The following is a 22,108-nucleotide window of genomic DNA, read 5'->3' as shown; positions in this document are numbered from 1 at the left end:
ACTTCTTGTCAGGAAAGAGCCAAACGGCTCCAAGACGGCAACATGACGTCTGAACCAGTAAAGACGATGGAGTCTTCAACCTTGTCCTCATAACCTTCAACCTAGACTGCTTTCAAGATTGTGATTTGGTTCTTCTGTTTCTTTGACGACAACGACTTCATCAGGTAAACCTAGCATCGCCCATCATGCTTCGTCTCCGACCTACCGTCCTCGCCTTAACCATGGCAGAGGTGAAAGAAGTCGAAGAACGCCGCAGGGGTTACCGCCGGGTCAGCAGCAAGAGTCGATGGCCCTTTTGCACGCGCGCCTCTGAAAACGCCACGTCGGGGGCTTCCTCTCCATCGTTGCCGGACTACAGCGACAGTGATGAGGAGACAGACGAGGAGACAGACATCCTCGATCACGACGATGCAGAACAACCTGTCCAGCTCCCCGTTTTATCGGCCCGCTTTCCTGAAGAGCAGACCGAAGTGGTCCCCACTGCTCGGCCGCCGTACCCCAATGATGCTTCCTTTGACCAGCGTAACTGCGAGCAGTCTGTTGATGGTGCTGGGGATGAGCGTGATCTTGACCCGCAGCCCCAAGCTAGCTCGTCTCGAAGTCAGCTGCCTATTAGACCGCCAAGGTCCGGCCCAAGGATTGGCAGCAACATTCGATCGCCAGCCCAAAGCTCGGTTGGCCAGACAGTCACGAGCCAGAAAACGACACCACGGACTGGGGCGTCGTCTGCGCGCCGTAGCAACAGAGACGGGGCCCGTAGTTTTGAGCAATTTCAACTCTCGTTCCAGAATCTGACCATTAGGACCCGGACGGCCACTCCCTCCTCTGCAGCAAAACCCGCCTCCGCATCTCGTCCCCGTGAGGTAAGTAGATACCATGATACCATGACTTTATGGATATCCGTTCAGCTTGACTAAAGGGTCATTGCCAGGGCACGACTCCGAATGCCGCTGGAAGCCATCATCGGGATGGCACCCCCCGTGCTACCCCGGACTCCCATGCCGCAGCTTCAGACTCGCAAACTCCATCCTCCTTCGTCCGTTTTACCAGAAGCATGACGGCCGCTCTTCCCCGTCACGGTAGCTCACCCTTCGAAGGCCTAGAATCAGAGCGTCTTGCCAGCAGCAGAACCCATACCCCGGCTGCCGCCTCACCCACCAGCGTCAGCACTGGCAGCACCCGCCCTGCACCGGTCATTGAATCCCCGACCACACCATCTCGCCAACGCGTAATGACGCCCAGGCCACCCGCTACCACTCCCGCTAGAACGCCCGCATCGTTTCGGGTCTATAATGACTCCCTTCCGGCATTCTCACAGCCTCGGACACCGCAGAACTTGCCCGAAGCAAGGCATCAAAGTCGACTAGTCGGACAAGGATCGTTTACGGTTCCTGCCGGTTGGCGGACCTCATTCTCGCTGGAGCAGAGGACGCCGACGACTAGTCAAGCGCTGAGGCGAATGAGACATGGGGGCAGAAGAGAGCCGAGTCCACAGGGATTGAGGACGCCCGGAATGGTGGGATTGTATGGAGGAACGGAGAATCACACGGATGATGGGCTAGTGTTTGTTAATGTTGTTGGGGATGAGGGTGGTGATGTAGAGGAAATGGCGTCTCTGGCGCACTTGTGAAGTAAAAGCTTAAAGAGGATGAAATGGGATGTGACGAAGAATGTACAACGGTTGTAAGGGTGGATGATGGGTAAGAGAGGTAAGATGAAGACGGGGGAATGAGGTAATGGCTTGCTTGGCAGTGTTAAGTTGTTGGCGATGGGTGAGTGATGTGTGGTTGATGCACCGTGATGGCATTGTTATCAAAGAAAGAGGACAAGACAAGACAGAGGGAGACAGTCCGCCACCCGTTCGTTGTTGGAACGAGCTCCGTCGTTGTTACATACTAGATAGATTGCTGTTTGTCGCTGATGGATGGAGACCATAAAAATACACTTATGAAATAAGGGATCATCATGGTCAACTCCACCACCTCTGCGTGATCGTCCCATCATTGACCAGCCAAGCAGTCCTGACCAGGCTCGCTCTTTCAGGGTTCGGTCTCCATCTTGTTACGTCGTGGGAGCAAAGTGGGCAGCCAAGGCGCGCAAGTGAGGCTGGTTGGTGATGGAGAGATAAATGAAGAGGGATATGATTTGCAGCAAAGGGCTGTGTGTCGAGCCGAGCCGCCCAGTCATGTGAGATCTCGTTGGGAGGGGAAAGGATGTGGAGGGACCAAGATGGGAAGGATAGCTGAGACAGACAGACAGACAGACAGACAGCGAAGCGAGGACTGAGGTCACGTTCGGTTCGTTACACGACACAACCTCACAACTTGCACAACTCGGTTGTCTTGTTGCACAATTGGAGGTTATCAGTGAGGCGGTCTGGGGTACGAAGATACCTACGTACCGACCTCTACCAAGGCGAAAAGGTGCACGGACATCTACACTACTCGGCAGGCAAGTATGTAGGTAGTCAGCTGACCGAGACGGTACCTGCAAGAGGAAGGGGTGGGAAAAATCAAAGAGGCCCACGAACATGCCACATCATTGGCTGATGCAGACAAAGGGCGTCAAGAAACGAACAACGTACCAACGCAGGGGTGTAAGATTTCCGCAAGCGAAACGGAAAGTGCGAAAGTGGGGAAGCCCAGCAATGAGTGGAGTCGTTCCAACACGGGATTCAGCGCGATTCAGTCGGTTCTCAGTTTTGCTGGAATCTGCCGCCCGGCCTCACCGGGGAGAAGAAATCGAGATGTACTACTTGGTGGCCGGGGCTCTGACGGTGCACGAGCCATCTAGATTCCTTCATTCTTAACGGCGGCGGCACAGGAGTGTGAAGAAATTACAGACGTGGCGCCGGCTATCACTAACAGCTGGCTTACTTCCATAGTGAAGCGTACTGTTAGTGCTCCTGGCTATGCACACCCCATTCCTAACCACTTTTGGCTCGGTGACATTCTTGGAGTTTGGACCGCGTTCCGAGTGGAGACGGCCAACGCGGGCTTAAGGTATGGACGTAACTGAGGTGGCTCCCGTCGAGGTCCCGTCCTCCGGGAGAAAAAAAAAGCGAGGCGGGCGGGTTGCCTGCCACCCTTTTCTGAGTGTTCTTCTTGTGAACAAGAGGGCAAACCGCCCGCCCTAGAAACGCTCAGTTGTCTGCCAGTCTAACCGGATTCGGAGCCATGAGATGTTCCGCAAGAAAACTGGAAAAAACTGACCCGGGCCCGGGCTTCCATCCTTCTTCTGCCCCAGAACCAACAAGCCAATGAGATACCCTGGAATGGCTATGGCCCGCTTTATCCTCCGGAACGCCAATTGGAGATCGAGCAGGCGATTGCCGCACCCCGGCGTTGCTTGGCGGTTCTTGGCGCGATGTACCTGAGCAAGTTTGTACCTTTGTACCCTACCTGCAATCGATGCCCTGGCTGCCGCGGCTTGTGCTGCCGGCAACGAGTAGGATACGTACTGTTGTCGGTCGGTCATGGCGTCCTGACCAATAGCCAAGAGGGATTGACAGATGCTGGCAAGTGGCTTCAAACCCTCTCCCGTCCGTGCCAGCCGGAGGCTGTGCGCCTGTCAGCTCGATTCAGTTGCCTTGTCAAGTTCCTTTCTGTCTGCCTTTCTCGTGCCATGCACACAGTCTCGCCAGTCTCTTGCAGTCGCAGTCTCGCGCCTCCAGCTTCCCACACACATTTGCGCTTCCACACAATCCCGTCGTCTACAACTGAATGGCACGTCCACCACCACGATGGCCTGGGGTCTGAGGTCTCGCCGGTCCCCGTCTTCTGCCTCTCTTTTTGCTTGCTCTCTCCACATTTCGCCGCCTGCATCCCGTCCTGTCTCCATCCCCATCCATCCCCATCCCTCTCACGGTACCTCAGCTACCTCTACCTGCCATGTACTTCACTTTTGTCCTTCCTCTTCCATCGCTTCCACTGCTGTGATCTGATTGTCCTCGGATCCCCGTTCCTCTCTCCATTCTTTTTTTTCTACACACCCACACTTCCTCCTCTTCTTCCGTCCCATCCTCTTCCTCTCTTTCCTTCCTCACCACTCTCACTTATATCTACCTCGACCTTCTTCCACCAACACCATCCTTCCTGATCACGAGGCTCCTCCAAACGATATAAGACCTTCCTCCATCCTCTTCCTCCTCGTCGTCCATCAACCATCCTTACTCTGGCTTATACCAAACCAACCTTGGCGCCAGCTTATACCATCACTTACACACCTTACCTCGTAGGACGTTCAAGTCCTCATCTCCCAATCACGACATCACATCCTCCCTCTTCTGGCCATCTACATCGATACCCTCCGGCCAATTCCTTCTTCTAGACGCTGCCGTCTACTACACCCAAAATCACTAGCACCACGCGTTTGATCTGACCAGTGTCGGATCACCTGCGACTTACACGCCCTCGCCTTACACATTTACCGAGTGCTAAACAGATACCACTACTCATCATGCCGTCCTTCGACCGCTACTACGCCTCGTCGCCCGTCGTCACCATGCCAGCACAGGTTGCCCACAACTTTTCGTTTGGCAAGTCCTACCTGGACCAACAAGCCTCGCTCAGCCAGCACGTCTCATGGCCGCAACTCCTCCGCAACTGCTCCGCGGCCGGCCGCAAACGCTCGCGCGATGAAGCCGCCGTCAACCTCGATCCTCCCGAGAAGATTGCTGAGCCCGTCATCCAGGAGTCGGAAGACGAATGGGTCTACGGCCCTGGAATGACTCTCATCAGAAAGACAGGCGGATATGTCGCAGATGCCAGCAGCCAATCCGGCACCTGGGTCGATGAGAAGGCTGCCGCCGAAACAGCGCGCAAGTCGGAAGAGGCTCTCAGCTTGCAGCAACAAATGTCCCAAGATAGACCATCCTTGCGCAGCCACAAATCGCAACGGCTCGATGTTCGCTCCTCCAACAGCAGTTCCACCAGTCGCGGCGGCAGCCCCTTGCGCGACACAAGCAACCCAATGACCGCCTCATCGGATTCGCTGGCCGGCCCAATCGTTGACGACTTCACCGTCCACCTCGGCATCGGGTGGGCCCGAATCGGCGAGAACATCCAAGTCGCAGCTCGTGGTTGGGCGCGCTACATTGAAAACCACTACCCCGTCACCAATGCCAAGATCCTATTGGAAAGCCGTGGTCTGCAGGCGTACCTGGTTGAGGCTACCGAAGGGTACTTTTTATTCGCCGAGAACCTTCGTCAAGGGCGACTTGTCAGCAAGACTGCCGACGGCATGCTTCAAAATCTCAAGGGAACACCGCCTGTTTTCGATGGCCCTGTCACCATGGATGCGTCTGAAACGACCAGGCCCTCCAATGCTGGCCCATCCATCTTTGATGTTGCCAGCGAGATGGACATGAGCTAGAGCGTCGCATCAAACAAAGCGTTCTTCTTTCAATTTCGAATTCGGGGTGTTCTTCTGTGGTTGGTTGGCGTTAAAGGGGACTGGGCGACATGCGTTACGGGCGTTGATTGGCGAACGACAAAAGAGGCCACGAATGGCCAGTGTGTGGCTTAACGACTCTGCCAGCGATTCGATTTTTCCTGCGAATCTTTTGATCATTATCTTTTCTCAGAACTGACTTTCCATGGCTTTATTTATCATTTACGCAAACAGTTTACGAGGTAATTTTTTTTTCAATCATGTGTCTCCGGTTCAACTCTTTTTCTGGTTCCCGACAAACGATTCGGCGATAAATTCGGGGTACTTTCTGGGGGTTTCAATGGGATGAGCGGGCGACATAAGCGAACGTCAACGCCAATGCAAAGTGTATCTGTAAGAATAGAAGTTTAAAACAAATGAAGTCATGATCAAGCAAGCAAACAAGCAAGGTCGTCGTGATTGGTTTCTTGGTTGTTTATGCAAAGTGAAAGCTAGAGAAATTATTTGGCGGAAAAGTCCAGGCGGTGAGTACGATAAGACAAGCGAGCGGATCCCAAGACTGGGGGCTCGAGGTTCTTCTTCAATCAGAGCTTCAACATGCCAAGTGAAGTTTAATTGCCCTCGCTGTCTCTGTGAGCGCGATGCATCCACAGTTGATGTCAGTGGTCTTGCCCTGGGCAGTGCCATTCGACCGGCCTCTCGCGTCATTGAAAGACAAGTGTAGGTCCCTATTTGAAGCTTGGTAGGTACTAGGATGTGAATGTAAACGATGAAAATGTGGTGGTAAAACCGATGAATGACTCCTTTAAAGGACCTGATGATCTTTGCGTGTCCTCTGCTCTCACCTCTCCTGTCTGTGCAGTGCGTGTGCTCGGCGGATAAGGATGCTAAGACGACCACGGCGCGATGAGGTTCAGCCCGCCATGAGCTGTGATTCTTCGCTTCGACCTGAAGCAATTGACAGCCTCCGGAGCTTGATGAGATGCGACGGACGAGATGGATGTGCTTCGATTTTCATGTCGTCGAGGACAACCCTACGAGCCTACCTCCCGCTATAGTTTCTCATCAAATCCTTTGCCGGTTAGTGCACTATCAGCATTTCCTTCAAATGCGGACTCTTCAAGTTAGCCTGATATTGCGATGGTGTAAACCCTATCTTATCGCAACCTTTCATACGCTGCCCGAACGCGGGACGGAACAATGCAGTGACACCAGCCAACCTTCCTGTGCACCGAACAAAGAACAAACAGACTGACTGACTTTCCCCCCCTCCCTTACTTCCATCTTCTTTCACGGCTCTCCCTCTAGCCCTTCAGAAGTGTCAGTTCTCATATTTTTATTATATGCCCCTCTCGGCCGGAAGCAGCAAGAAAGCTGGATGAATGGACTTGTCTCAAAGAAACCTGACGAAAGTTGTGCATCGGACGCACGCATGGGGACGTGTATGTAAGCCACAAACTGGACTCGAGGGGATGCGGGTAACCACGCGTTTTCTTCGAGGACATCATCATTCAATGTCAGGAGAAACACCCAGAGGTATTTGGTCGTGATAACTGACAGAGGAGAAAAGGGGTTTGTTGGAGGGCCGAGACCTTTTACTTGCAGGGCCAGCACAAATTGATGACGAGACCAGAGGTACCTAACAATTCAAAGTTGCAGTCAACTCCAAGTCAGGCACCTCCCTAGGTGTGCATACATAGTAGGGTTGTAGTGTACGAATCATCACTTCTACCTCCTAACTACCCATGCTATGCTATGCTATGCTATGCTATGCCATGCTATGCAAATCAACGGAGGGTTTCTCCTCTTTCTTTTAATTGACCAGAAATCCAAAGAATAGGCAGATGATAAAAATCAGAGAACCCCAGAACTAGGTACCTAGAGAGAGCTTGAAGATCAAAGAGCCAATTTCTGGGTACCACGTCAACAAGGCTGTATATAAGCCAGTTATATAGAGGTAGCTCCTGCTGTGCTGAGCCAATGACAGTAAGGCCAACATGAAGAGACATGAACGGAAACAACCAATTTGATGGGCTCGAAGATACCTTTACTTGAAGAAAACGCGACTCGATGCGGGCCAGTTCGATCTAAAGAAAGAAAAGAAAAAAAAAGGCTCCAGGTCGCAACATGAGGTGAGGCAATGCTCACGACATTGTCGGTTGCCATGCGCCATGCGCGGTGTGGTGCGCGGTGCGCTGCAGGTTGCCTGCCTCCAGGCGTTGTGTATTGGCCGAGAGCTTGACTGTTTTCGTGTTGGATGTCAACAACAATAAAGAAAAAGAAAACAAGTCGAAACAGAGGTTCATGCATAGGCAGAATGGAATCCTTTGTCTGGCTTCGAGGTTTCTTGAACAAAGGAAGACTTGCATCAACCACAGCTCCACCTTTTCAGGACCAACCGGTTGAGTGGAACAACAGCAAACCTCATGGCATCATCATAGAAGATTGGTTTTCTTTTCTATGTGATTTGCATACCTGGTACTTGATCTCGAATGCATTTCAGCAGTTTCGATTCCTATGATGTACCTCTATCCTATACCCTCGCCAATCGTTTGAGGTTGTCATCCGCTTGCCGACCACTCACACCAAAGACAACAAAACGACCACGACGACCTGGAACCACTTCGAACCATTCCATCGACTCTGATTGCATGTGGCCAACCCCTGGCGACTCAAGAAACCAAGCTTATCGCGGCGGTCTTTCTGTCAATCGCATTCGCAGCAGCAGCAGTGGAAATCTCGCCGGTCATTTTGAGTGGCTCGAGAGTGTGTTGTAGCAACACACCACCACCATCACCACTTGGGCTACGAATAACTTTGGTAGTGGGTGGTATTTCCCCTGTGGTTGTCTGTGGCGATATTGCCATTAATTGCCATCCAACGTCGTCGACGACCTCGACTACCAACAGGACTCACACGACGACAAGCTAGTCTACAGCTGACACAGCCTCGACCGGAGATCACAAGATTTGACAAGTTCAGCTGTTTACTAGTGGTCTCTGTGGCCGTGCCGGTGCCGGGTGTTGGGTAACCGGGCTGAAAGAAGCTTCTATTATTCAGGTTTTTTTCTTTCTAGTGTACGAACTGAACGCAGGGGTGCCTACCAAGAAAAACGGAATATCTGAACTGCCCGTCCCTTGAGATTTCTTTCCCTTTGTCGTTGAACCGCCTCTTGAGAGATTGAGGTCTGTAAAAAGCACCGCGCTCATCTACTCGATTCACCTGAACACTCACTAGATTGGCGATTTCGGTCTGGATGCAACGTCGTGCGCCGGGCGGTACTGTACCTGATCCGGTTCCTGTTTCTAGGTCTTGATCCTGTCTGAGACTCTGCCTCTGCTTGCAGGTCTTGTCTTCTCCCTTCCCGTCATTGATCTTGTCCCTGCAGCTCTTTTTCTAGACCTTCTTTCCCTTGCACTTTATTTGCATGTTTTTGTTTTACCCTTTTATGTGAAGCGGAATACGAGACGACAACGACGACGACGACGGTGGCGAGACGAAAAGAAGCAAGAGAGAAAGAGGAAACACAAAACGCATCGTATCGCATCGCAACGCGTACAACCCCATACACACACAACCACACACACGACCACATATATTCTCGAAAACAAAAGCTGTGCAGACAGACAGACGGCGGACCAGAACTGTACAGTCTGTGTCACTCTGCGGTACCCAGCTGCCCGCGATTACGACAGAGAGAGAGAAACCAGCCTCCTTCCTGCCGGCCTGCATTGCTGCATGCATCTGACGCTCGCAGCTTCCAGTCGCAGCAGCTTTGACCCCTCAGACAGCTTCAACAGCTAAGAACCCAACCACCCACAGCAGGCGACGGCCCGGCAGCCAGCTGTCCATCCATTCATCGTTCTGACCAATTCGAGAACTCACCACTCACAAGCCAAGAAAGTGAAGCGGGACGGCGACGATTGACGACAAGGAATAAAGTGAGGCAGCCCAGCCCAGTGTAGGCCAAGAAAGAGGGTTGAGGGAAAAAAAGAAAGGAAAAAGAAAAAGGTAAAAGAAGAGTTGAATTTTCCCTCGTTGCTGGAGAAACAAAAGGAAACCGAATCCAAGTTCAGGAAACAAGTAAACCTCAAAGGGCAACTGGGGTTCACAACCCAACGACGGGAGTGTTGCGCTTCCAACTGGCGCGCATCCACTGAACTGACGCCAGGGCATCTTCCCCTCCATCGCCCGGGTCAGGCCACATTCGGACAGCGCATCAGATACACTCCGCTCCGCTCCATACGTATTGCGACACTCGACAACAAAACAAACATTCCATGGTTGCGCAATACGGGCCCGGGCCCGGCCCTGGTGTTGGCTCACTTGGGGTGGGCGGCGGCGCCAGCGACCGGGATGTGTCCATGTTGGCGTTGCGGGGACCATCCTCGGTCGTGGGCGGCGCTGGTGGCACCGGCGTGCGGGCGACATACCGAGACAGCTACAGCCACCACGGCCACGGCCACGGTCACCACAGCAGTAACAACAGCAACTTTAGCTCGTCAACCCCGTACGTCTCGTCGCGAGCTCGAAGATACAACCGCTCCCACGCCGGCGGCGCTTCCTTCATCCCGCAAAACGAATTCCCCGTTTTCAGCCATAGCGGCGATGTCGAGATCGTTGTGCGCGTCCCCTGCGGACTCGAGAACCGATACCTACTGCATCGACACATTTTGACGAGGTGTTCGGGTTTCTTTGAAGCCAGCACCAGCCAGGAATGGTCGCGCGCCCAGACGGTTCCAGGAGGAGGAGGAGGAGGAGGAGTAATACCAGAGTTGCCCGCGCCGGGCGGCGCATCCAAGGGTGGGAGCAGCGGGAACGGAGCAGGAGGACCAGGAACAGGAACAGTAACAAGGGCGACGCAGGATTCAACAACACCCAAAAAGCGATGGCGATACGAACTCGACACCGGCACCGACGACAACGACATCCCCATGCTCGTGCAAAAGGACGAGTCCTCTGCACCATTAGCACCACCACCAATACCACCTACACCCTCCGGCCCTCCAACAACCCAATCCTCCATCTTCGGCAACGGCTCTGGGTCAGGGTCAGGGTCCTCGGGAGGCCGACACCGCAGCAACAGCCAAAAGTCCAACCACACCCAATCCAATTCCTTCTTCCGCTCAGTCGCCAACCTCTCGCTATCCCACTCTTCCCACCGTCAATCCCACCACCAGAACTCTCCCTCGGCAAGGGAAGAACCCCCTCAGGCAGACCTCGACCTCCTCCGCGACTACGATAACCTCTTCCGTATCATGTACAACTACCCGCCCACCCTCGACCCAATTTCTTTGCCCGACGCCTACGTGCAATGCAAGTCTCTGCTGCAGCTCGCCGACCAGTACGATGCGCTAGCCGTCGTCGGGCCGCGGGTCGATCACCACTTGCTGCAGTTCCAGTCGCGGCTATGGCGACAGATAGCTAAATACCCCATCTCCTATCTGCGGCTGGGATACTTGGCCAGGAGCAAAGTCATCTTCCAGGAGGCGCTGATCCACGTTGTCGGCCAGTGGCCCGCGGGCGAACGGTCGATAAGAGCAGCGATGCCCGAGTCGGTGGTGGACATCATTGAAGACAAAGTCGACGAGCTCGAAGAGGTCGTCTCACGCGTGGAAGCACGACTCTTCCGCCTAGGCGTCACCGGACGCGGAGGAGAGAGGGTAGGGCCGGGAAATGGCTACGTCGATTGGCTAGCCGTCAGTCTTTTCCGCGAATGGCTAGCAGAAAACACCTCCCCGCCTCCGTCTTCGGCCGAGTATACCTCCTCCTCCTCGAATAAACACCACAACTCCGAACGATATAGTCGCGGCGGACATGGACATGGACACCGTTCCAGCAACAACAATGTCCCGAACAGTAGGGCCCGCCATAATAGTTCCAGTTCCGGGTCAGCATCAGGTTCCAATTCCAACTCGAATTCCGGCCCCCGAGGCGACCCCTACGCAGCAGCAGTAACAACAACATCAGCAACAACGACCCCGAATCTCGCCACTTTAGGTCGCACTTTTCGTCTGTTGGGCGGTTCGCCCAAAGAATACCTCACTTACGATGACTGCAAGCGCTTTCTGAAACTCTCGCCCGAGCTCTACAACCGCGACAACTTAAGGCGGTTCGAAAAGAGGATCGAAGAGCTGAAAGCCATGGCGAGAGAGGTGGTTCGGCCATTGATGGGGAGTGGGCTGGAACTGGAGATTTCTGGCGGCGGGGGCAGTGGGAATCCCGTAACAACAAAAGAGGGGAGGGGAGATGGAAGTGGTGGGAGTGGGGGCAGTATGCTGGGGTATTTGACTTGTACGACGGTCTATGATCGGGATTTACCTTGGATGAGTTATGAATGATGGGACATGGTGGAGGAACGAACGAGCGAATGAAGGAACGATGATATGCAGACCAAGATGATGCTTTTCTGGGTTGTTTATTATATATATATACCGGGCGCAGCGATGGTTAGGGTATGGACGGAAGACGTAAGGACTTGGGCGGATGTTGGGATTTGGTTGGATGGATGTTTTGGACAGAGAGACTTTGGCGTCTTTTCTTTATACCCCCTTTTTGTTTTCTGCTATACTTTTCCACTTCTGTTTTTCTGTTTTCGCAGACCAGTTTTTGTCTCCTCTTACCTTTTTTTGGCATCTACGTTCAACGATATATGATGGATGGCATGTACATGTCAGAGTTGGAACAGACGACATAATGAGGGCATGTTCTTATAGTATATAGCTCCCTGGTTCAGAGCATGAATGTGAAGGATACCCCATACTCGAAAACATGTCAAATGATATACGCTGCTAACTGATGTAGTGAATGATACAAGTTCATTTTGTATCAATAAGATGCCCAGGGTGAATCCCATGATCCACCTGACCTATTCACTTCTCTTCATCTGGCATTTAACTGCTCGAGAACAAAGTTGAGCAAACAGAAGTGTTGTCGAACACCTAAAGTCCGAAAGTTATCGGTAGGACGAGTCATTGATCATCGGAGTTAACCATCTTGTATGTCCGTAACAAGTGGGGAGAGGGGAAGAGGGGCTCTCCAGCAGTCAGTCTTGTGTATATCCCGTCACTTCCGTAAGCCTTCATATATAAAGTATAAATATCTTCCTTCTATCAAGGTGAAAACAACAATCAAGCCATTTGGGTATTCTCGAGATACATCTTCCACAGAATCTATCTGTAAGTTCAAGTGATCTTCAAAGCCCAGTTCAAAAGCCATCTGGACGATCAACTTCCGAAATTCCCACAGTCTTTACATACGTCATCGATACTTTCCAATCCTTCACCACAATCACAACCATTACCTCCATCATCACCACATCCACCATTCCACCATTTCACCATCTCAAAAATCTTCCCTCCGACCACTCAATAAAACCAACTAACAACCTCCCAGCTTACCTCGCTTTACCTACCCAAAAAACCACCAACATGTTCACCACCCCTTCCGCCCCCGCGGCCTTCCAAAAAGGCAACACGGCCCTCATAACAGGCGGCGCCTCCGGCATCGGTCTCGCCCTCGCCAAACGTCTTTTGTCTTACGGCCTCCGCGTTCTCATCGCCGACAAAGACATCTCCTCCTCCTCTCTATCCTCCTCCCCCGAGACCAAAGACCTCCTCACCTTCGAGATGGACGTCAGCAACCTCGAGTCCTGGACCCGTCTAAAGTCCCATATCGACGACGTCTTTCACGGGCAACTAAACGTCCTCGCCCTCAACGCGGGTAGATACCTGCCTACGTCATTCAGTAACTCGGACCCGACGAACTTTTACGAAACCATGCAGACGAATTTATTTGGCGTGATCAATGGGGTTACTACCCTTTTGCCATTGGTTCAGGCGACAGTAACGACTGCAAAGGATGCAAAGGGGGCGATTATCATTACGGGATCTAAGCAGGGAATCACCAACCCCCCTGCGAATCCGGCGTATAATGCGTCCAAGGCCGCTGTCAAGTCGCTTGCGGAGCACTTGTCGTTTGATTTGGCGAAGGATCATCCGAATGTTTCTGTGCACTTGTTGGTTCCCGGGTGGACGTTTACGGGCATGACGGGCGCTTCGGGACAAAAGGAGAAGCCGAAGGGGGCGTGGTGGCCGGAGCAGGTGGTGGATTACTTGGAGGAAAAGATGAAGGAGGGTAAGTTTTATGCGATTTGTCCGGATAATGATGTGACGGAGGACATGGATAAGCGGAGGATGGTGTGGGCTATGGGGGATGTGGTGGAGAATCGGCCGCCGTTGACGAGGTGGAGGCCCGAGTGGAAGGAGAAGGCCGAGGAGGGGATCAACAAGTTGGATATCTAGTTTTGAGCATCACCATAGCATGTAGGCTGAACGAGTGAAAGTTTTTGAGAGAAAAGTGTATTGTTATCAACTACAGTCCGACAGACGAAGATGTGCCTCACCATCAAACCTCCAATATCATCGATTGCTCTCCAAGGAAGTCTGCAGGTGAGACCAGTAGGGTTCCTGGTTAGGGTCCTCTGGTTGGGTTGATCTTCGCCAGTCGTATACCTCGAGAACCGTGGGGCTGTGGTTAACGCGGAGATAATCTGGCGGTCATATGGTCCAAATGGTTTGGTCAAATTCTACGTTCCTTACATTGTGACAGGTGTCCGGGTCCAGAAAGGAAATATCATAGGGAGGTTTACCATCCCTTGGTCCAAGTAACGACCAGATATGTGAGGTCCAAGATGATGAGGCCTGTGACATGTCAAGGTTAGTAGCAAACTGAAACAACACAAAAGTCACAAGTGCAAAGACATGCACTTGCAAACCTCTGAGCAACCAGGCTTGATGATATAACTTCGGGAGAACCTCCCATGGAGCATTTCACAAGCTTGAAGCGCAGAGGCAGCAAGTTGTATGTGAAATGGCCATTGAGAACAAAGAAACTGTCTCGATTTTTTTCTTGTTGCTCTGGTTTCTCGTAATACTCCTCTTGCCCTCTACCGACCCACGGGTCCTGCGAACATTCCTCCGCAGCGCTAGCACGGGTACTGAGAAACAAGCCCAGCACTCAAGGTCCTAGACACACGGCCGTCGCTTTGTTGCCAGTCGTTCAGTAGTGTAGAAGTTGAAGTTCAGCGTCGTGTATGCCGTGAGCCATTCGTTCGCCAAGATAGAAAAAGGGCGATATTTGGATGTGGGTATCAAGGCCCTTTTGTCGTCAAGTCGAAGCCCTGAGATCGTACGGCGACTCCGAACGTCAAGAGGCATGGTATTGCGAGAGGCCATCACACCACCCCTCCTCCACTCATCCTTCCGTCGTCAAATCGGTCGGACAAATTTAGGCGGAGACCTTGGTGGGCTTGGCGAGCTCACGGCCGCGCTTGATGCGCTCAAGGATGGCCTCACGGTCCTTGTCAAGCTTGAGCTTGGTGATGACGACGTTGGAGGGGTGGATGCCGACGGGGACAGAGGCACCGGTGGCCTTGTCGCGGGTGACGCGCTCGACGTGGATGACGTACTTGAGGCGGTAGACGGAAGTGACCTTGCCCTCCTTGTCCTTGTTGGAGCCGCGGACAATGGTGACCTCGTCGTCCTTGCGGATGGGGATGGAGCGGACCTTTAAGCTGTTAGATTCCCATTCTTTGCTTTTTGTTGGGGTAGAGATGTCCTACGTTGTACTTCTCACGGAGCTCCTTGGAAAGGGGAGCGCTCATGATGTTGCGACGAACGCTGGAGGGGGCGCTGAAGTGCGCCTTGCGGGCCTTGCGGCGGCTGGAGGAGACGGCTATTCCATTGTCAGTATTTCGATATTCGTCGTTTCGATGGCTGACAGTGACGGTGGTGGTACTCACAGTTGTTGACCTTGACCATTTTGACTGATTTGTGCCGACCGAGGAAGGATGCCGAATTCAGAATCTCCGCGTTCTCAGAGAAGAAAGAGCAAAAATTTGAAGGTCAAGTAGTTTGTGGGTGCAATTTGGCCAAACTGTGGGGTCCGCCCAAAAGCCCTGACCGCCTTCTGCATTCGGGCTGGTCCGTGCTCAGGGCTGGCAGAACGGAGGTTGCCGACGACGACTTCTCATGGGGCAAAGTTGCTTGTGGCCAGGGTTAGGGGTGACACTGAGACCTCAGATAGAGTGACTCGACGACGAGATGAAGCAGCACTCAACGATATTACCAAAATTGATTATACTAACAATCCTAACTATATAGCCAGAAAGGTATACAATATCTATGCACTCAATCATCACCGGTGAGATCAATAACCGATGCTTCGCTCAACCGCCATCTTCTACCGCTACCTTCCCTTGCAGTCTGATGTCGCATCTCTTTAATGGTGACCTCGTCTTCTGCTAAATCCTGGTTCAGGCCAGGAAACAAGAGACTTCTCTTTGGAGTCGCTCTGGAGGAACCATCACTTGCTTCCCTAAGCGTCCTGTCAGCGCCGGTTGCCCGTGCACCATGTCCAGCATCATCTTCCAGGGCACTCCAGTCCCATTTGCTGCTCAAGAGATTGCTCCTAGTATTCTCTGTTCGCTGGAATGTTCTTGGAGATGGAACCGGTGATGATCTTAAAGCCGGCGAGGATCTCTTCTCTCTCGCTAGCTCCCTCCTTGCTGATATTGAGGGCGAGAGAGTCGCTGCCGCTCGTGGTCGTAACGGGGACGGCGACTTTTGACGAGTCAATGATCCGATGGAGACAAACGAGTCATCGTCATCCGAGTCTTCCTCTTCGTGGAGGCTACTGAGGTCGGCCTTGTGTCTCCGGAATAAGGGAGAGTGAGCCTGCGTTCGAGAGAAAGCAACAGGTGCTGAACTCGTCGGTCGGATATCCTTGAGCGACGCCTGAATTGCTTTCTCGAGCTCGGCATCTTCGTCGGTCTCGTCCTGACGTGCATATCTGTTATGTTCTTTCCTAGGCAAAAGTGATGAAGACGAGGACGAGGTGCCTACCCGGTGTGGTGGTTTAGGATCAAAGGTCTTTAGCCTACTGCTCTTCAGTGATGCAAGCATTGTTCTCTCAAACTCCTCGTCATCATCCGATAGCGGGTCAAACGTCTTACCCGTCGTCGAAGGCAGGACCGCGTTCTGTGTCCTGCCAAATAACCTGGACCCAGCTTGCTCCCTGGTAGTAGAAGGGTATCCAAAATCCAGGATTGACCTTTGCTTGGTGGGCGTCTTGTCTTTGCCAAACGCCGGTCCCTTCCTCGGTGAACTTGCTAATGCTGATGACTGAGATCGCCACCGTAATGGTTCTTCATCGCGCATAGATCTTTGAGAAGGGTGCCGTGTGGGATCTGACGTCGTTCTTGTTGCCGGTAGCCTTTCCTTCCAAGGAGCAATCCGCGGCGGACTACTGCCAAATGGATCTGGCGAAAACGGCCTGTTGTTCTCCAGTGGGGAATTTGGCAATCTCTTTCCGGGAACCGATGGACTGGACGAGATCAGAATAGGTTCGTGGTCGAAAAGGCTTTGTTTTGCTGTTGGTTGAGAAGATGCAATGTTCTTCGTGATCTTGGTGCTTGCTTGTGAACCGGCGAGTGACCAAGGGTTGCCGGCTGGTGGTCGTGATGTAGCTGCTGTCTTTTTGCTGGTAGTCCGGGAGGAAGATGTCTTTGTGGTACCTTTGCTTGTTGTGGTCTTGAGAGAGGTAGTTGTTGCTGTCTCGAAACGATCTGACGAAAGCGGAGGAAGTTGCTGACTGGAAAAAGGGACGTAAGACGACCTGGGCGGGGCAATATGTGATGACCTGGGAGGTGATGAATCCAATGATAAGTAATCGCTCGTTGACTTCGTGACAGTGCCAGCAGTTGCCGACCCCTTTGTGACCTTGACGTACTTTTCCAACGCGGCAGCAGGCATTCCTCCTGTTCGCTTCGTCGTTTGTGCTTTTCTTGTCCCCTTGTTCGCAGCCTTCAACTCCTTTGCCCGTTGCTTCTCCTCCCAGATTTCTACTGTCAGAGGAACGCCCAGTTTAGCAACTGTTTCCGGAATCCAAGCAAGGTCAGGCTTTAATGGATCGAACGGCTTCGCGCCGCTGCCGCCTTGGGTGCTACCTGGCGGTTCATCTTCAGCATCGAACTCATCGTCGCTGTTGAGAGCCAGCCCACCCCGACCGAAACCCTCATTATCCTCTTCAGGCTCAGCGTCCAGATCCAACGGAACAATCTCAATCGGAACATAGGATATCCTCAGCTCGGGAGTCGCATCCGTACTAAGATGCGTTCTCCGGCTCTTGATCCCCTTGACGAGCACTGCTTCCTCTTTCTCCTTACGACCGAGATCATCAGTGTCATCATCACCCTCGGACCTTTGCAACAGATACTGGACAAGCAAACTCGGTGCCAGCACACGAATAAACTTGACAGCTCCCGTCCGATACTCCCAATCAAACGTCTCCCTCACAAACACCCTCAACCCCTCCACATCCACGTCTTGCTTCCCCGGAAACTGTCTCTTCAGCCTTTGCACCGTCTCCGATTTCGACACCACCGGATGGGTGTAGTACCTCAACACCTCCAAGCTCGGAAACCCCTCCGGGATATCCAACGCCTTATGCCTCGTCCTGAAAAACCCACTCTCATTCGTCCTCAACTCTCTCGTCAACCGCTCCTTCCACCTCTCCAGCGCAGCCTCATCAGCCCTCCTAATGCCACAAAGCTCCTTGCCGAAGCCAGCCCTCGCCGCCTCACAAGCGACCTTCACACCACACCCGGGTACTCCCTCAGGCAAGTAATCGCCCCCGCTCATCAACGCCACCAACACCATCCCCTCCCGATCCAACCCATTGATGCCCCCCTTCCTCTCATCCACATCATACACACTCACATGGGTCGGCGTCTTGGATGATCTCGCCCCCTCAGCGCTCCAATTCCTCAGCGTCTTGCGACACCCAAACATGATGGTATCCACATCCTCACTCAACACCGCATCCACCACCCCTTCCCTCTGCAGGAGCGCACACTCGGCCTCGGCCTCACCAGGCGCATCATGGCACATGAAGCCAAACAAGCGAATCATGCGCTTGGCCATGGCGTCCGCCACGCCGTGGCTGTTGCCATAGCTGTAGGAGCGCTTGTTGCGTTTGAAGGCGGGTTTGTTGGGCCCATCGAAGACGAAGAGCGGTTGGATTGCGTGCCCCAAGAGGCGCACGAGTCGGTAGAAGAGCGTGCGGACTGCTGGGTTGGAACCGCCCCGCGCAGCGAGGATTTGGAATTGCCAGATGGAAATGTCGATTGCGAGTCGCAGGGGGCGGCCGGTGGTTTCGAGGTGGGTGGTGGCGAGGGCGGTGAGGGAGATGCGTTGCCCGGGCCCGATTTCTTTGTAAATGCTACAGTAGGTAGTAAGGTGGGTTGTCAGTGAGAGATGCATTCACTGCAGTTGCATGGCCGCCGGGTAGGTGCGCGGCAATTGTTTTTTTTTTTTTTTTACCGTATGATGTTTGTTCACTCACCCTTTGATGCCCATTTTTTGATTGGTTTTCTGTGAGTTTGTGATCACTTCGGGTCAAAAAAGTAATAGGCCAAAAGGTCAAGCCATGGTAGGAAAGCGATTATAAGCTCGTTGTGCTTACTTTCTCTCACCAGGAAAAGGTTCACGGAGGAAGATGCAAACAAATGAGGTGAATTGTTGTTGACGACATTTCCCTTTCTGGACAAAGGTGGGGCGCAGACGTTGGCTCGACTACCAGCGGCAGGACCCGCCTGGATGATGTGGTGTCAGATTCTTAACAGGTGGTCTATTCCTGGATGAGCAACCTCCCGCAACAAGGGCGGTTCTTCTGTTAGCAGCCGAACAAGCGTCAGCGGACATCTCTTTCAGGCTTCAATTGCCCTTCAACTTCACTGAAAGCGTTTGTATGCACACGTCCACCGTCCATCACCCTTTTTCCTGGACCATGCAACTCGAGCTCCAAAACTCCAATTGACGCGAAAACGACCATGATGATGATTTGATTACACCAATTGATTAAAAATTCCTTTTTCTTTTCTTCAATCAACACCAAAATGTCAGCCTCCCTCCCCCACCGAAGCGTCGCCAACATCCGAGCTGCTCCCACATCCTCCTCCCGCAGTGGCAGCAGTCACCGTGAGCGAGAGAGCTCCAGCCACCGAGACCGCGGAGATCGTGACCGTGAAAGAGGTGACCGTGACCACTCCGGCACATCAACGCCCGCGCGTCCAATTCCTACTTTCAACACGCCATCCAGCCTTCGAGCAGAGGAGGAGCTCATTGTTGTCGACTTTGGCACGCGGAAGATCCAGGTGGGCTTTGCCGGGGACTCAGCGCCTAGGGGCATCGTTTGGTTTGGTCCGGAGCAGCAGCGGAGGATTGGTGATTTCAGGGACTGGCAGACGGATTATCAGCAAGATTGGAGGTCCAAAGCTGCGGGAGGTAATTGGGGAAGGGATTATGAGCTTTGGAGGCCGGATGTGAGGGGCTTGGAGCTGGGGCAGGTCGGCGATAAGGTTGAGAAAGCTGTAAGGGAGGCTTACACAAAGTGGGTTTTGACGAGGTGAAGCATTCCATTGCCAAGAAGGATATGCTAACATGGATATAGATACATGCTCATCGACTCTCGTCCACGAAGGATGGTATGTGTCGTACCGACAGGTCTCCCCATCCCTCTTCTATCAGCCGCTTTGGACAGCCTCTTTCACCGCTTCCAACCACCAACAGTCTCGCTGCTATCATCGCCAGTTGCTGTGGCCGTCGCTGCCGGTGTACGCTCCGCGCTTGTCGTCGATCTCGGCTGGAACGAGACGATAGTCACAAGCGTCTATGAGTACCGCGAAGTGGCAACTAAGAGAACAGTCAGAGGAGGAAGGAGGTTGACGGAGGAGACTCACCGTTTCCTTGCCAAAGAACTTGGTCATGTCCAACGAGACAACAGAGACGACAAGCAAGAATATGTCTTGTCCTTTGAAGAGTGTCACGACATTGCGAACCGGCTGGTCTGGTGCAAGCCCTTCAAGGCAGAGAAGACACCCAAATCCTCACCTCCACAACTAGCATCACCAGAAGGAGAAGGGCTGGCCACTGTTGAAGAAAGCGACGAGGACAAACCCGCCATTACCATTACCACCACCGCCACCACTGCCGGCGAGAAACCACTACCTCCACCACCCAAAGTCACCACCGTCCCGCTCCGCTCCGGCCGATCCCCAACTTCCGTCGAGGTAACCTTTGACCAACTCTCCGAGCCCTGCGAAAGCACCTTCTTCGACTCCCAATACTCTCTCTCCAGCTTCGACGACCACGAGATACCGGTGCACTTACTAGTCTACCGCGCCCTTCTCCAGCTTCCTCTCGACGTCCGAGCGCTCTGCATGTCCCGAATCATCTTCACGGGCGGGGGTACCACGGTCTTGGGTCTACGCAAGCGCATTTTTGACGAAGTGTGCCACATTGTTCAGGAGAGGGGGTGGGACCCCGTCTACGGAAAAGCCAAGGAACAACTACGGACGAACCCGAAACTGAAGAAGAGGCACGGCAGGCAGACAACAAACAACAGCAACAGCAGCAGCAGCAGCAATAACAACAACAGCAACACTTTGACCACGCCCGGGGGTGTGTCCCCACCTACTGCTGCTGGTGGAGTCGCAGGAAAAGGAGGAACAGCAGCACCAGTAAGCGGACAAGAAGAAGACGGCATCTGGCATGACGCGGCCAACTCGGTCCCGGAAGTCGATCCGATCGAGGCACAACTTGCTCGTACCAACCCCTCCGCGAACGGCCGCAAACCCCTCCAAGGCCAGCTACGAGCGATCGAGTCCCTCGGCCCCTGGGCAGGCGGCAGTCTCATTACCCACCTGAAGGTTTCTACGGTGTCTACAATCGACAAAGACCAGTGGACCCAGCACGGCGTCACTGGGGCAACGGTCAGGCAAGCAGATGTGGAGGCCAAGACGCAGCAAAGACTAAGCTGGAACGCGATGAACAGGGGTGGGAGGGAAGGGAAGGAGCCGTGGACTTTGGGCGTCTGGGGGGCTGCTTGAGCTTGAGGCTCATTCACCGCCTGCCTTTCCTGGCTGATGACGTCGACAAGGCACTTGGGTATCTGTGAAGGAGGGAGGTACCTATCTACCTAGGTACGAAGGAAGGCGGTGAGAGAGAGTGACCGAGCGTTTTCAACAGAAGGGGACCTTGACGACCCTCAGTCTGAGCAGGTTTAGTTGTTTGCTTCCCCGGGGTGGAGAGGGAGGATGAGCTATGGGATGAGATGAAAGAAAAGGAAATTATCACTCAGGGCAACAAGGTCACACAAGGAAAGAAAAGTTTTTGTAAGCATCCACTTGCGGTTGGCCCTGGCAATTTCGAATACCCTGCTTCGTCTACTCTCACTTTGCTCTGTCTCGAGTTGTGTTGCGTGTTTGTGGCCGATATCGCGTTGCTGGGTCAGTTGCTTGGGGGATATGAGCCGGCTCCTTTTTGTCAGGTCGTTTTGGCAGGATGAGATACCTCTATCGTGTATCGGAGAGCTGGCAGTGGCCGGGTACCTTTGAGTTGCCATGACAATACCCCTTATTGGGAAGTTCCTTTCGAAATCTTGAGCACACAAGGCAGGTCCCTTTGGCAAGCAAGATGCTTATTTCCATGCATCCCAAGTGGAAGGGGGCGCAGCTGAGTTGTTGCTTGCTCATATCAGATCCCATATCACAGTCAAGAGACTCGGGTTCGCAATCAATATCACAGACTGACAAGTGGTTGTCAACATAACTGACTGAACGCATCACTGTCCAAGATATGCCACTTCGGACTTCCCT

The 22,108-nt window shown here is 53.2% G+C and overlaps 7 protein-coding genes across 7 annotated transcripts; 5 read left to right on the top strand and 2 right to left on the bottom strand.

Annotated features, from left to right (window-relative positions):
- Positions 1–185: 185 nt before the first annotated feature.
- On the top strand, positions 186–1,630 carry NEUTE1DRAFT_84880 (uncharacterized protein; the record flags this gene model as incomplete). Its single annotated transcript, XM_009854359.1, has 2 exons — positions 186–863; positions 920–1,630. The coding sequence occupies 2 exons, from the start codon at positions 186–188 to the stop codon at positions 1,628–1,630; spliced, it is 1,389 nt and encodes a 462-aa protein (XP_009852661.1).
- Positions 1,631–3,983: 2,353 nt separating this feature from the next.
- NEUTE1DRAFT_147584 (uncharacterized protein) lies at positions 3,984–5,644 on the top strand (the record flags this gene model as incomplete). Its single annotated transcript, XM_009854358.1, has 1 exon — positions 3,984–5,644. The coding sequence occupies one exon, from the start codon at positions 4,459–4,461 to the stop codon at positions 5,371–5,373; it is 915 nt and encodes a 304-aa protein (XP_009852660.1).
- Positions 5,645–9,681: 4,037 nt separating this feature from the next.
- On the top strand, positions 9,682–11,928 carry NEUTE1DRAFT_84875 (uncharacterized protein; the record flags this gene model as incomplete). Its single annotated transcript, XM_009854357.1, has 2 exons — positions 9,682–11,604; positions 11,641–11,928. The coding sequence occupies 2 exons, from the start codon at positions 9,756–9,758 to the stop codon at positions 11,730–11,732; spliced, it is 1,941 nt and encodes a 646-aa protein (XP_009852659.1).
- Positions 11,929–12,515: 587 nt separating this feature from the next.
- Positions 12,516–13,778, top strand: NEUTE1DRAFT_84872 (uncharacterized protein; the record flags this gene model as incomplete). Its single annotated transcript, XM_009854356.1, has 2 exons — positions 12,516–12,569; positions 12,787–13,778. The coding sequence occupies one exon, from the start codon at positions 12,822–12,824 to the stop codon at positions 13,692–13,694; it is 873 nt and encodes a 290-aa protein (XP_009852658.1).
- Positions 13,779–14,679: 901 nt separating this feature from the next.
- Positions 14,680–15,127, bottom strand: NEUTE1DRAFT_44933 (uncharacterized protein; the record flags this gene model as incomplete). The annotated part of the gene is made up of 2 exons (XM_009853318.1): positions 14,680–14,958; positions 15,014–15,127. Coding segments are annotated over 2 exons (393 nt in total), but the record flags the coding sequence as incomplete, so codon positions are not given.
- A 380-nt stretch (positions 15,128–15,507) lies between these two features.
- NEUTE1DRAFT_123477 (uncharacterized protein) lies at positions 15,508–18,809 on the bottom strand (the record flags this gene model as incomplete). Its single annotated transcript, XM_009854355.1, has 2 exons — positions 15,508–18,672; positions 18,796–18,809. 2 exons carry the CDS (start codon positions 18,807–18,809, stop codon positions 15,582–15,584), a joined length of 3,105 nt encoding a protein of 1,034 aa, XP_009852657.1.
- A 539-nt stretch (positions 18,810–19,348) lies between these two features.
- NEUTE1DRAFT_84862 (uncharacterized protein) lies at positions 19,349–21,340 on the top strand (the record flags this gene model as incomplete). The annotated part of the gene is made up of 4 exons (XM_009854354.1): positions 19,349–19,415; positions 19,485–19,842; positions 19,903–20,912; positions 20,973–21,340. The coding sequence occupies 4 exons, from the start codon at positions 19,349–19,351 to the stop codon at positions 21,338–21,340; spliced, it is 1,803 nt and encodes a 600-aa protein (XP_009852656.1).
- Between the last annotated feature and the right edge of the window lie 768 nt (positions 21,341–22,108).

This window comes from Neurospora tetrasperma (assembly GCF_000213175.1).
Source record: "Neurospora tetrasperma FGSC 2508 unplaced genomic scaffold NEUTE1scaffold_4, whole genome shotgun sequence".
Taxonomy (NCBI): Eukaryota; Fungi; Ascomycota; class Sordariomycetes; order Sordariales; family Sordariaceae; genus Neurospora; species Neurospora tetrasperma.
The sequence above is the reverse complement of the archived record's forward strand: the minus strand, read 5'-3'. Positions and strand labels throughout refer to the sequence as shown.